The sequence below is a fragment of the Ctenopharyngodon idella genome, chromosome 10 (genome assembly GCF_019924925.1).
Source record: "Ctenopharyngodon idella isolate HZGC_01 chromosome 10, HZGC01, whole genome shotgun sequence".
Lineage (NCBI taxonomy): Eukaryota > Metazoa > Chordata > Actinopteri > Cypriniformes > Xenocyprididae > Ctenopharyngodon > Ctenopharyngodon idella.
Genome location: NC_067229.1, coordinates 42930254 through 42944988, shown reverse-complemented (window position 1 = coordinate 42944988; position 14735 = coordinate 42930254). Strand labels below are relative to the sequence as shown.

Sequence of the window (14735 nt, the reverse complement as noted above, 5' to 3'; positions counted from 1 at the left end):
ATCCCAGTCCCCTGACCTGAACCCTAAAGAAAATTAGTGGCGTGAACTGAAGAGAAGAAGCACCGACATGGAGCTGGGAATCTGAAGGATCTGGAGAGATTCTGCATGAAGGAATGGTCTCTGATCTCTTGTCAAGTGTTCTCCAAACTCATCAGGCATTATAGAAGAAGACTCAGAGCTGTTATCTTGGGAAAAGGACGTTGCAATAATTGGGTGCCAATAATTGTGGCCAACGTGAACTAGAGAAAAACATTTATTTCATAATGAGCTTTTTCCCCCATTTTCAATTGTTTCACTTAAATAAAAGGTTACAATTTTGTGAATTTTTTGAATGAAAGATCAAAAGGATAAACAATGCAGATTTATTTTAACAGCCGCCTTTGCTCATATTTACTAGGGTGCCAATATTAGTAGAGGGCACTGTAATTTAAAATAAAATTATTTAATATATGCTTAAATTTCAGCAGAAATTTCAAAATTGCAACAATTATGGAAAATAAAACAATTAATTTGAATTGCATATTAGAAATTAATCAGAAAACGTCAATAATAAATTGAATGAAATTACAACATTTGAAATGCATGACAGTTTTGAATTAGATGCTCTCTGAAGTTTGTTATCATGTTGTCTGTACAAACATACATTATTTGAAATGGAATAATAAATACATCATCATAAATATTAACTGGCCTTATGTTAATTCTAATATAAAGACAAAACAGGGCATACGTTATGCTTTCTAATTCTGCCATCTAGTGACAGATGGTTGGCTACATCTTTGTCTTGTTAACCTAGTAAACGTTCAAGTCAAACCGTAAAAGTTACTAATTAAGTCATTAAAAAGAATTAGGCTACATACCACAACAAATGCTTTTCAGTTCAATCAAGTAGTTAAAAATTATACTTTGGGTACATTGATTTGAAATCTTCTCTTGAAATGCTATCATTGAGAGCAAATTTAAAACTACTCCACAAATACAGCAAAGTTTATATAAATGTGCCACTGAGGACTGCAAGAAGGCTAAAGCCCGCCCACCTCGACATGAATGACAGGCTGACCGCCAATCAGAACAGAGATTAGACAAGGAGCTCCTGCAACGGCGTGAATTCTGAACGCGAGCTTGGACTGTCGGAGGTACATTTTATTCCTTTATCTGTCAAGCAACATTAAACTGTTTAAACAAGATATATGTCGAGAAATATCTCTATGTATCTTAGCATGACATAATAAATACGTTTAGTCTGCACGGTGGTAATGAGGACGCTTGTTGTTGAGGTCAGAATCAGTGTTACTGCGTTCGCCGTTTTGATGCAGTGACGTCAACACGCGGTTTTGCGTTTTGGTAATCTCGTGCGGTGCGCGTGTTGGTACCAAAGCGCGCTTGCGCTGTCAGTTGAGTTTTAAACGCTTTAAAAAGCGCAGGATGTTCAAAAACATTTGTATACACAATGATTATCGCTTTCATCAGATCTTACATTGAGAGTGCACGTGTCCACCTGCAATGTGCAGCAAGCACTTATCATGTTATTTTTATCCGGTGTTTTGACATTCTTGTAAGAGATCTTCCCTTGACCCCCGCATCATGTTTCAAATTCATATCGCTGTTCAAGTCCCCCTCACATGCACTATGGCCACTCAAGTAACCCTTTTGAATTTAGACTACATGAGGTCTGTAGTAAGTGTACCATTTTCATGAAAGCGTCCTCTGTTCTCGTCTTGTTTTGATTGTGAAAGTCTAAATAGTGCTGAGCCTTTGTTTTTGCTCAGATGTATTTAGTTGCAGGCCCACTTCACAGCAAGCTGCTCTCATAGAGACCAAAGTAAACTGAGTTTGAGATGTTTTCCAGGCACAGCAGTGAATGCCGGCTGATGAGATGCAGACTGTCGACCATGCAACTTTAAGGAACCTGGACAGGAGCTGAAAATATCTTCATCACCCCTTAGAAGTCAGATGAAATGAAGTAGACCTTTGGATTGGTTTTTGAAAGTTTCATCAGGACAAAACCGGTTATCAGAACTAAAGGCTTTCGTCCAGTTGCTAAAAGACATTTTTTGGCCTTAATCTTGTAGCAGAGTTTTCTTTTATTTTCACATTTTTTACTTGAATTAATTATCTCACAACTGCAATCATGGGAGCAGCAGATTATGGATATTACCGCACTGTTATATTCATCTCAATGTTTGTGGGCTACATGCTGTATTACTTCAACCGAAAGACTTTCTCCTTTCTGATGCCATCAGTGATGGAGGAGATTGATCTGGATAAAGAAGAGCTTGGTAAGTGTGTTTTGTGTAACTGTTCTAAAGTTTGGGATCAGTAAGATTTTTTTTATATGAAAGAAATTAATACTTTTTCAGCAAGGGTGTGTTGAATTTATCAAAAGTGATAGTAAAGACATTTATGATACAAAAGATTCCTGTTTTTAATAAATGCTGTTCTTTTGAACTTTATATTCATCAAAGAATCCTGAAAAAATATGTATCAGTTTCCACAAAAATATTAAGCAGCATAACTGTTTTCAATGTTGATGATAATAATAATAATAATAATAATAATGCTTCTTCAGCAGCAAATCAGCATATTAGAATGATTTCTGAAGGATCATGTGACACTGAAGACTGGAGTAATGATGCTGAAAATTCAGCTTTGATCACAGAAATGAATTGCATTTAAAAATATATTAAAATAGAAGACGTTATTTTAAATTGTAAAAATTTCAAAGGATTTGAGCGAGCCAAATTATGATGGCTAGACGACTGGGTCAGATCATCTCCAAAACTGCAGCTCTTGTGGGGTGTTCCCGGTCTGCAGTGATCAGTATCTATCAAAAGTGGTCAAAGGAAGGAACAGTGGTGAACCGGCGACAGGGTCATGGGTGGCCAAGGCTCATTGATGCATGTGGGGAGTGAAGGCTGGCCTGTGTGGTCCGATCCAACAGACGAGCTACTGTAGCTCAAATTGCTCAAGAAGTTAATGCTGGTTCTGATAGAAAGGTGTCAGAATACACAGTGCATCACAGTTTGTTGCGTATGACCAGTCAGGGCGCCCATGCTGACCCCTGTCCACCGCCAAAAGTGCCAACAGTGGGCACGTGAGCATCAAAACTGGACCACGGAGCAATGGAAGAAGGTGGCCTGCTTTCGGACAGGATCAGCGCTCACTGGCTCTTCTCCGTCGGGCTCTTCATTGTGGGCACCATAAACATCGCCTTCTCCTGGTCATCCACTGTCATGATGTTTACCGTGCTTTGGTTCGTGAACGGGTTCAGACAGGGTTTCAGCTGGCCACCATGTGGAAAGGTGCTTTGGAAGGTAAGAGTGACCCTTTGCCCTTAAAATCTGAAAGTATGCACCTGTCGTCCAGTGCTGGCAATGTGACAGGAATAGTTGGGGATTCCAACTGCTGACTTCACACTGATGAATGTCACTCTGTACTCTAGATGCAACAGCTGATCCCAGCTACATACTTGATGGCTAGACGACTGGGTCAGAGCATCTCCAAAACTGCAGCTGTTGTTCGGTGTTCCCAGTCTGCAGTGGTCAGTATCTATCAAAAGTGGTCCAAGGAAGGAACAGTGGTGAACTGGTGACAGGGTCATGGGCAGCCAAGGGTCACTGATGCACATGGGGAGCGAAGGCTGGCCCATGTGGTCCGATCCAACAGACGAGCTACTGTAGCTCAAATTGCTCAAGAAGCTAATGCTGGTTCTGATAGAAAGGTGTCAGAATACACAGTGCATCGAACTTTGTTGCGTATGACCAGTCAGGCCATACTGACCCCTGTCCACCGCCGAAAGTGCCAACAGTGGGCACGTGAGCATCAGAACTGGACCACGGAACAATGGAAGAAGGTGGCCTGGTCTGATGAATCACGTTTTCTTTTACATCACGTGGATGGTCAGGTGCGTGTGCGTCGCTTACCTGGAGAACACATGGCACCAGGATGCACTATGGGAAAAAGGCAAGTCGGCGGAGGCAGTGTGATGCTTTGGGCAATGTTCTGCTGGGAAACCTTGGGTCCTTCCATCCATGTGAATGTTACTTTGACACGTACCACCTACCTAAGCATTGTTGCAGACCATGTACACCCTTTCATGGAAACGGTATTTCCTGGTGGCTGTGGCCTCTTTCAGCAGGATAATGCACCCTGCCACATGCCTCGATGGGTCAGGGCATGCAAAAGGGGGACCAACACAATATTAGGAAGGTGGTCATAATGTTATGCCTGAAAGGGTCCCTGCTCTGTCTTTCTATTCACTTTATGGTTTGAAAAAAAAACAAAAAAACATTGAAGATCTCTGTTTTATTGCAATGCAGTAAAATCATGAAATCATGGCTTACTAAGAAATCTGTGCCAGAGCCACAAATCAGCACCGAGTAGATTCTTTCATTTGTGTCTTTTCTTGTTTCCTGTGATGCAGGGCTGATCACCAGCAGTCAGACTCTGGCCTATGCTATCAGTAAGTTTATCAGCGGAGTGCTTTCGGACAGGATCAGCGCTCGCTGGCTCTTCTCCATCGGGCTCTTCATTGTGGGCACCATAAACATCGCCTTCTCCTGGTCATCCACTGTCGTGATGTTTACCGTGCTTTGGTTCGTGAACGGGTTCGGCCAAGGTTTCGGCTGGCCACCATGTGGAAAGGTGCTTCGGAAGGTAAGAGTTACCCTTTGCCCTTAAAATCCGTCAGTATGCACCTGTCGTCCAGTGCTGGCAATGTGACAGGAATGGTTGGGGATTCCAACTGCTGACTTCACACTGATGAATGTCACTCTGTACTCTAGATGCAACAGCTGATCCCAGCTACATACTTGCGGAGCCAAGCTGTGACAGTTACGATACACTTAAATCTAATTAAAGCAACCATCAACAGTTAACTTTGCCAAACCAACCTGGAAGCACTTGCTGGTCTGCAGTAAAATAAATAATATTGAATATGACCTACATTTCAGTGGATAATCAAATGCATTATAGTCATTAACTGGCATTGCTTTGGATTTAGGTTTATTTTAAGGAACTAAATGTTATTTAATTGTTATTCAGATTCTATATTGTTTACTTGGATACGCTAATGATGATATCATAGTCTTTTTAGATTAAAAAAAAAAAAAAAAAAAAAAACTAAATTACTAATTAACACAGAAACACATTACATTAAATAAATCCTAGTATAAGAAGGTGTTTTTTAATCATTTCAAATAAAGGTAATAATCAGGTTGTTTTTTATTAGGTGCTGTTTAGGTCACTAGAGATTCACACATGGTTATTTATTAAAAGGTGAAGAACAACCATCATGCCTTCCTTGTAAAACCCCAATGACTGTTAAAATAGACAATGTTTTTATTCAGAGAAATTAACTGGTGTATTTAAAAATGTACCACGTGAATGTATCTTTGAATTTTTATCTTTTATTAATCAAAAATGTCTTTATATAGCTAGTTGTTAATTGTATGGTTTTTATTATTCACTTTGGTCTTGCCATGAAGATAGTATGAAAGCTTGATTCCGCCACAGGATAAAAAATAAAAAAGGTAATTGTGACTTTTTATCTCGCAATTCTGACATTTTATCTCAGAATTGCGTGAAATAAAGTCACAATTGCGTGTTATAAAGTCAGAATTGTGAGATATAAACTAGTTATAAAGTCAACACTATAAAGTAAATGAGTTATAAAGTCCAATTCTGAGAGAAAAAATACTTTTTTCTTGCAATTGTGAGTTTATATCTTTCAATTCTGATTTTAAACTCGCAATTCTGACTTTTTTTCTCGCAATTCTAACTTTTTTCTCGCAATTGTGAGTTAAAATCTCGCAATTCTGACTTTATAACTCGCAATTCTGACTTTTTTCTCGCAATTGCGAGTTTATATCTTGCAATTCTGACTTTTTTTCTTGTAATTACGAGTTTTATGCAAATGTTTTGCAAGCGAATGCAAAAGTTTTGAAATATTTTTTCTTCCCATCTCATATTTTTTCCACCACCATGCCACCATGCCCACCCAAAAATAAAAATTCTGTCCTCATTCACTCACCCTCAAGTTGTTCCAAACCTGCATGAATTTCTTTCTTCTGCTGAACACAAAAGAAGATATTTTGAAGAATGTCGGAAACCAAACAGTTGATGGGTCCCATTGACTTCCATAGTATTTTTGTTCCATAATTGGAAGTCAGTGGTGCCCATCAACTGTTTGGTTACCCATATTCTTCCTGTATTGATATTGTTAACTGTTGTCCATGAAGAATTTTTAAATTTTTTTTAAATGGCCTTGTTCTGGCTTTTTACAGTGGTTTGAACCATCTCAGTTTGGCACATGGTGGGCCATCCTGTGCTGCAGTATGAACCTGGCAGGTAGTCTGGGACCCATCATCACTACAGTGTTGGTTCAGTACTATAACTGGAGAATCATCATGTCCATGTCTGGGGTGATCTGCATGGCCGTCGCTTTCGTTTGCCTTCTGATGGTGAAGAACGAACCCAGTGATGTGGGGCTGCCCAACATTGAGCATGGAGCTAAAAAGGGCAAAGGGAAGAAGGGAGGTAAGAATAAGAAACTGCTGTTTGTTAGTCTAAGGCTGGAGAGAAACAAATAATAATACTTTAAAAAAAATACTTTTTAATACTTTTATTCAGCAAGGATGCATTAAATTGATCAAAAGTAAGAGTAAAGACATTTGTAATGTTCTATTCAACATCAACATTGATAATAATAATATAAAAATAATAATAGTAAAAAGAAATGTTTCTTGAGCAGCAAATCTGCATATCAGAATGATTTCTGAAGGATTGAGTAATGACACTGAAGATTGGAGTAATGATGCTGAAAATTCAGCTTAGCTATCACAGGAATAAATTACATTTTGGACAATTTTAAAATATGAAAATTATTTTAAAGTATAATAATATTTTATAATATTACTGGTTTTACTGTGTTTTTGATCAACCTTGGTGAGCATAAGAGACTTATTTACAAGACATATCCACCGTTTTTCCAGGCCCTAATGATGAAAGCAGTCTAAAAGACTTCCTGCTGTCTCCGTACCTTTGGGTGCTGTCTGCGGGATACCTGGTTGTGTTTGGGGTAAAGATCGCCTGCACTGACTGGGGTCAGCTCTTCCTCATGCAGGAAAAAGGCCAGTCTGCCATGATGGGTGAGTCTGGTACTTTATAGCTATGTATCCTGAAGCTTTCTGTGTTGTTTATGGTTCTTGTAAGGATGCTAACATGTTTGTGTGTTTTCTACAGGCAGCACGTACATGAGCGCGCTGGAAGTTGGTGGGTTTTTTGGCAGCATTGGAGCTGGTTATCTGTCGGACAGGGCTGTTGCTCGGGTGGGTTCAGTTTAAAGTATAATCTATTCATTTGGAATGCACAATGTATCAGATTATATTAGTGTTTTTTTATTAGGCCAATATTGGGAGCAGATAATACAAGGGCTTTTTTTTTCAATTCAGCCAGTGTTTTCCATGGTATGTTGTTTCTAAAGTTATCAAAACAGTTTTTCATCTGTTCTTGTGTACATTATAATGCTCTGATGCTTGATTTTACTTCTCAGTCAACTTCTCAATCATTACCAGTCAATCTTTTACTTCAAGAAAACTCCTAATAATAAGAATATTTGGTGCAATAGATTGATAATATTGGCCATTATGTTTTATTAATTCTTAAAATAAAAATAATACAATGATAATAATAATAATAATAATAATAATACATTTTAAATTATTTAAAATAATGACCTTAATAATGATAATATTTGTTGCAAAATATTGATTGATGAAATTGGCCATTATATTATATTAATAATTAAAATAAAAATAATACAATAATAATAATAATAATAATACCTCTAAAATTCATTAAAATAATGGCTTTAATAATGATAATACTTGTTGCAAAATATTGATTGATGATATTAGCCATTATATTAATAATTAAAATTAAAATAATACAATAAAATTAATAACAATAATAATAAAATAATAATAATAATAATAATAATAATACATTTAAAATTAATTTAAATAATGGACTTAATGATAATATTTATTGCAAAAGATTGATTGATAATATTGGCCATTATATTATATTAATAATTAAAATAATACAACAACAATAATAATAATAATAATAATAATAATACATTTAAAATTCATTTAAATAATGGCCTATCACCCTTAATTGCTATATTGGTGCATTCCTAATTTTTGGTCAATTTGTGAGTTATGAATGGATATCATGGGTGCGTCTCAATCAGCTCCCTAGTTCAGTAGTTCTGTAGTTTAAAGGATGTCTCAATCACAGAATCCTTACAGGGCACTGAAATGTTCGCTCCCTAAAAAGTCCCACAATGTACCGTGAAAACCAGGGAGCATCAATGCTCACTAGACTCCCTTAACGGAAGTTCTGAAGTGCGAAACTTAAATCACGTGAGCCAACTCACTACACATAGCGACGCGCGATATGTTTTTAAAAATACAAACCATTATTTTATTATATTTTAGCATAAACATACATCGTTAGACAGGTAATTCAAACACAATCTAGCTAACATTTATCATTTATTTACAGCTGAAATGTTGCACATATATGTAACAAGCAAAGAAGTACTTTATATGTAACAAGCATAAAGTACTTTAAATAACATTACAAGTAATGTCAGAAAGATATCGGCTCTGCTTTTGTTCATAAATACCAGTAGTTATGTTGTACAATGAGGATGTTGTCACGTCACTGGAAATAGAGTCATAAGTGTCCCAATGTGTAGTGAACCAGCGTCCTTTACTGTCCTGACCAGTGCCCGAATTCGTGTACACGATATACTGATTCACGAGCTCAGGAGCTAGGGAGCTGATTGAGACACACCCCTTGTCATCTGTTAAACAGTGACTTCCTGTTTTAAAGCAAGGGCTGGGTATCTATGGTAATCCTCGCCATGGGCTACTCCTGATGATGATGGCAGGCATGGCTGTGTCCATGTACCTCTTTCGGGTTACCATCACACCAGAGATCCCAGAGGTAAGGTTGTTTTTTTTTTTTTTTTTTGTTCTTAATCTAAATATTATTTAAAGTTATTGTGAAATCTATATGAGTATCAATAGCTACAGTATGTTTCCATCCACCTATTTTTATACACATTTTGGAAATCACTTTAAAAAAGCATAAATTCTAAAAATGCGCATAAAAAAAAAAAAAACATGCATCCAATAAAAAGACATGCGAATAACATACGATGAAAACACATTTGCCGAATAAATCCCTTGATGCGCAAACTGACTTTGTCTCCTCAGTGAATGTGATTGGATAACTGGACTAACCAGGGGACCAATTTCATTGCACAGCATCTCAAATGTAGGTTTGATCATTCTGAAATGCCTGAACCAAAGTCTGTCATCACAATGATTTAGTATAATTACCTTCCAGATCTCTGTCTCACATGATTGCATTCTCACATACCAGCCATCCGCCTCCAAAGGCAAGATAACATGACCGCGTTTATTGCGTTTCGTGTGCACGTTCTGAGGCGCAAGTCATTTATGTAGGAAAAAAGCTAAAGTGGATTCCCTGATTGCAGCAACTTAAAATTTTATTACAGATATTTTTCACCAATTTCCCAGGAAGTGACAATTTCGTTCTCTTGAACACATGGGATGGAAATGGTGCTTTCTATGCAAAAGTTTTATGCGAAAAGAGAGAGAACTTAAATTAAATTTGCAACTTTGGATGGAAACATAGCTAATTTGTGCTTTCTTGTGTTAGTTAAATGGTTATGTGTGCTTCCTCAGGAAGCACCGCTGTGGGTTTTGGCACTCCATCCAGTTTCAGTCCTCACTGGTGTCTCAGAGAAAGAGGTATAGAGCTCCAGTAATTAACTAGAATGAGATTTAAACTAATTAGCCATATTTAGTTTCTTAATATTTCATTCTAATTTTGTCTAATTCAACTTTTTTTTTTAAATCTCTTTGTTCTGCAGCTCTGGATTTTGATTCTTGGTGCTGCATTTGGATTTTCCTCATATGGACCAATTGCCTTGTTTGGGGTGATTGCGAGTGAGAGCGCCCCCTCCAATTTCTGTGGGACATCACATGCCATTGTAGCTCTGATGGCAAATGGTAAATCTGCAGAAATTGTTTCATGAGAAAATGCATGAAGATAAAGTGCTCCATATAACAATAATTTTCAATTATTTATTTTTCTTTCAGTTGGTGCATTCATTGCTGGCCTGCCATTCAGCACCATTGCCAAACGCTACAGCTGGGACACGGCATTCTGGGTAGCGGAAATCACCTGCGCTATAACAACAGTTTGTTTCTTCTTTGTGCGTAACATGCGCACAAAAATGGGCCACGTGCCTAAAAAGATGGACTAATCCTCTTATTATAAAGATCCAATCAGAGAGCCCTACCAATGTGACAGCACTCGATTAGCACATCTGCTCTTAAAGGGAAATGTCATTTCTGTCATAATTTACTCACCTCATGTCGTTCCAAACCCATAAAACTTTCATTCATCTTCGGAACACAAATGAAGATATTTTTAATGAAATCTGAGAGATTTCTGTCCCTCCATTGAGAGTCTGTTCAGACTCTGCTGCTTCAAAAAATTCATAAAGAGATCGTAAAACTAATCCATATGAATCGAGCTGTTTAATCCAAATCTTCTGAAGTGACATGATCACTTTATGTGTTGACAGATTTAATTTAGGCTTTTATTCACATATAAACATTCATCAGCGAACATACATAGAGCATACACTTTTAACTGAGGGACAGAAATCTCAGATTTCATTAAAAATATCTTCATTTATAAATATCTTTCATTTTCTGAAGATGAACGAAAGTCTTATGGGTTTGGAACGACAAGAGGGTCAGTAAATGATGACAGAATTTTCATTTCCTTGAATTGTTCTTAGGGTTTTAATGCCAGTGTTACTGTTGCACTTTTATAAATGTATATTTTTAAATTACATTTAGATTACCTTCAGTACCAAATTAATTGTTTTGTTTTTTTCCTCTTGGGCTTATTCGGCAGCAATATCACAACATTCACACACTTTAGAGATAAAGTGGCTCCACTGTACATCTTTCAGAAGAACAGAACTTGTAGTACTGTGAGAATAGAAATGTTTACAGACTCAAAGGGGACCTATTATGCAAAATTCACTTTTATAAGGTGTTTGAACACAGATGTGTGTCCGCAGTATGTGTAAACAGCCAGCCTATAATGGTAAAAATCCACCCACTTATATAAATCATAAACAGTCTCCAATCGAGCGGTTCCAGATTTCCCTCTACATAAGAGTTTGGGAAGCTCCACCCACGACTGGTGACAAAATCTGCCCTATTAGCTTTACTCCTCCCCTTAGTAAGCTGTACACTGTCTGCCATGTTTATCTCCTCGCCAGAGCATTTAACAGATGCATTTAGGTAAGAAATGTATTCTGATTAAAGCTACTAAAGTTATTAAATCAAAAGCAGTGAGTGATTTTTTTTTTTTTTTTTTTTTTTTTTCGGTTCATATTAATAGCATATACAGCAGTAGGTACTGTATATTACGTTGCTGTCACTTTAATACATAGATCTAATAAACACATGCGATTTCTTTACTCGCTGTTTATGTTCACAGACATAACTGACTGTGTTCGTGAACTTTATGTGTGTATTTTAACCGCAATAAGACGTGAAAGAGAACTTAGTTTAATACTCACAGGACACGCCATCTGACAGCCAGCTTTCTGTGCACGTGCTATGGATGTGTGTGCTTAGAAAACCATATATCAGAAGTTTAAAACACATGCAGATAATAAACTCATGATGATGAAGAACTGCACATGAGCGTGACCGCGATAGAGATGATAGGCTTGTTCGACTTGAAGCAGCACTACACAGACCGTTCAGTGTATGACGTCAAAGTACCACTGTTAATCAAAACCAAACAGATGTTTTAGTTTTTGGCAGAGTATCCAAGGCGCATGTTTTATTTATAGGCTCCGCCCTCTTCTGGAAAGCAGGGTGGGGAGCAGCAGCTCATTTGCATTTAAAGATACATGCACGAAAACAGCATGTTTTCCCTTCCACTCAAAAATGGGCATTTACAACATGGTATAATTAATGATCTATGGGGTATTTTGAGCTGAAACTTCACAGACACATTGAGGGAACACCTGAGACTTAAATTACATCTTGTAAAAAGGGGCATAATAGGTCCCCTTTAAGTATATAAAAAGTCATTTACTTTCTTAGTATGTATCAACATGAATTGTTTCTCATGAATGTTGTTTGACTCAATACTTTCTATGTATCCTTGTTCATTTGTTGAGTAGCAGCTTTAGAGCTTGAGTTTAGGTGTGGAGAATTGAGGATCATCTCTCCCCAGTCTACACACATTGTTCTTTTGCACTTTAACATTTGTACTTTTGCCCCCAGTATTAAAGCAAGATTTTTTTTTTTTTCTCAAAATACAGTGGCTGGACAACAAAATTGAAACACTGGCCAATATAATGTTGGTCATTTCACTATATTTGTGCGGACTGGTGGCCAAACTTCACTGATTTCACATTTCATCAGTAAGAACAGAGTGTGAAGGTTGAATTAGCAGAGCAACAGCACAGCTGTACAGAAAATATTGCAATCCACACAACATAATGGGGGACATATCAGAGTTCAAAAGAGGACAAATACTAACCCGGATTGTATCCAAAAAACAAAACCACAGCTGCCCAACTCACTGCAGAAATAAATGTGCTCCTCGACTCTCCTGTTTCCACCGAAACTGTTCGTCAGGAGCTCCACAGAGTTAACATTCACTGTCGGGCTGCTATAGCCATACCTTTAGTCACTCGTGCCAATACCAAATGTTGGTTTCATTGATGTGAACAGTGAAAATCTTGGGCTGTGGACAATGTGAAACATGTATTGTTCTCTGATGAGTCCATCTTCACTGTCTTTTCCACATCTGAGGGATTTACAGTGTGGAGAAGCCTTAACTTAACACCTGGACTGTTGCTGCCCAGAGTGAAGAACAGGGTGGATCAGTGATGGTACTGATCCACCCTACTGTGCTTGATGGGCACGTCACTGCCCAGGACTACCGAACAATCACATGGAGGACCATGTGCACCAAATGGTTCAAACATTGTACCCTGAAGGGGGCGCTATGTATCAGCATGATAATGCACCAGTACACACAGCAAGACAGAATGGTTTGATGAACATGAAAGTGAAGCTGAACATCTTCCATGGCCTGCACAGTCAACAGATCTGAATATTTTTGGGGTATTTTGGAGGAGCGAGTCTGAAAATGTTTCTCAGCATCACATAGTGACCTGGCCACTGTTCTGGAAGAGGAATGATTTAAAATTCCGTTGTTTCTTTCATTCCCAAGACGAACTGATGCTGCATTGGCCACAAAAGGAAGCCCTACACCATACTAATACATTATTGTGGTCTAAAACCAGGTGTTTCAGTTTCATTGTCCGACCCCTGTATGTTCCCAGTTCATACTTATTTCATGCAACCAGCAGTATCCTTTATGATGTATAAAGGTGTAAAAATGTAGTATAGAAGTTTATTGTAAGATGTTGCTTAAATGTCAACAGGATCAATTTAAACACTGGACTTGATGACTTTTCTCATTTCGTATTTTTATTGTGAGCATAAACTACTGTAGTAGTTTTTCATATTTATATTAATTTTTCAAATGACTATGGTGTTAGAGCAATGCATTCTAGCTGCACTCCTTTACAGCTTCCAGTTCAGTCAACAAAATTTATGTGCTTACATCGGAAATGTGAATAGACTGTCCGAACAATTCTCTCTAAACGAGTTTGATTAGAAGTTCTCTGTTTTTCATGTAGCTCCCATGAGGAGGACAAACCAGCACATTATGTATGTTATACAACTCTGGCACTTACCCTACAATATAAAGGATATAAATATTACTTTCTCTGAAACTTTCTAGTGACACTGCTGTAGGGGCGTGAAATGGACAATAAATTATGTCAGAAATTGGTTTGATTTTGTCAGATTTTGTAACATAAACTACCCACATTTTGCTGATTTACCTTACAAAAATTGTTATATATTTACCTTTAATATTTACCTATATTTACAAAAAAAAAAATGTTATACATGTTTAAGGTTTATGAAATAAAAATAACAATATCTATATCTTAGATTCTTATTTATACATGTCTAAATCTAAATGTAATTCCTGAATGTATACAGCAGTTCAAAAGTTTTTTTTTTTAAAGAAGTCTCTTATGCTCATCCAGGCTTCATTTATTTGATATATTGTATTAATTGATTGATTGATTTCATATACTTTAAAATGTAATTTATTCCTGTGATGGCAAAAATTAATTTTCAGCATCAGTACTTCAGTGTCACTTTACAGTGATCCTTCAACAATCATTCTGATATTCTGATTTGGTGAAATGTTAAAAATAGTTGTGCTGCTTAATATATAGGGGTCAGCATGATTGGGACACCTTTTGCCATTGAGATGACTTGGAAAATGTGTCCCAATCAACCTGAATTCGCCCTAAATGTCTTTTACTGTCACTTTTGATTAATGCATCCGTGCTGAATATTATGATATTTCAAAGTCTCAAAGGAATACCAAAAAAGTAACATTGTGTCATTGTGCCTTCAAGTCAAAAGCATACAGGTCAGTAAATTTTGACTTATCTTTTTATTTTGGCGAAGTAGTTCTCTAAATTGAGTGCCGCACTCGCTCCA

General features: G+C 37.2%; 1 protein-coding gene across 2 annotated transcripts; it reads left to right on the top strand.

Moving 5' to 3' along the window:
• The first annotated feature begins 1013 nt into the window (after positions 1-1013).
• slc37a4b (solute carrier family 37 member 4b) lies at positions 1014-14006 on the top strand. Of its 2 annotated transcripts, XM_051911049.1 has the most exons (10): positions 1014-1136; positions 1850-2279; positions 4424-4656; positions 6285-6537; positions 6993-7148; positions 7243-7328; positions 8902-9015; positions 9783-9848; positions 9971-10109; positions 10200-14006. In XM_051911049.1, the coding sequence occupies exons 2-10, from the start codon at positions 2132-2134 to the stop codon at positions 10364-10366; spliced, it is 1362 nt and encodes a 453-aa protein (XP_051767009.1). In that variant the 5' UTR covers positions 1014-1136; positions 1850-2131; the 3' UTR covers positions 10367-14006. The 2 variants fall into 2 exon arrangements, with proteins under 2 accessions (XP_051767009.1, XP_051767010.1); XM_051911050.1 differs by lacking the exon at positions 1014-1136 and having other exon boundaries at positions 1630-2279.
• The last annotated feature ends 729 nt before the right edge of the window (positions 14007-14735 follow it).

Coding starts and splice junctions, on each gene's coding strand:
- slc37a4b (XM_051911049.1), top strand. CDS start 2,132: ATGGGAGCAGCAGATTATGGATATTACCGCACTGTTATATTCATCTCA. Junction 6,538..6,992: donor GGGCAAAGGGAAGAAGGGAG/GTAAGAATAAGA, acceptor CCGTTTTTCCAG/GCCCTAATGATGAAAGCAGT. Junction 10,110..10,199: donor TGTAGCTCTGATGGCAAATG/GTAAATCTGCAG, acceptor TTTTTCTTTCAG/TTGGTGCATTCATTGCTGGC.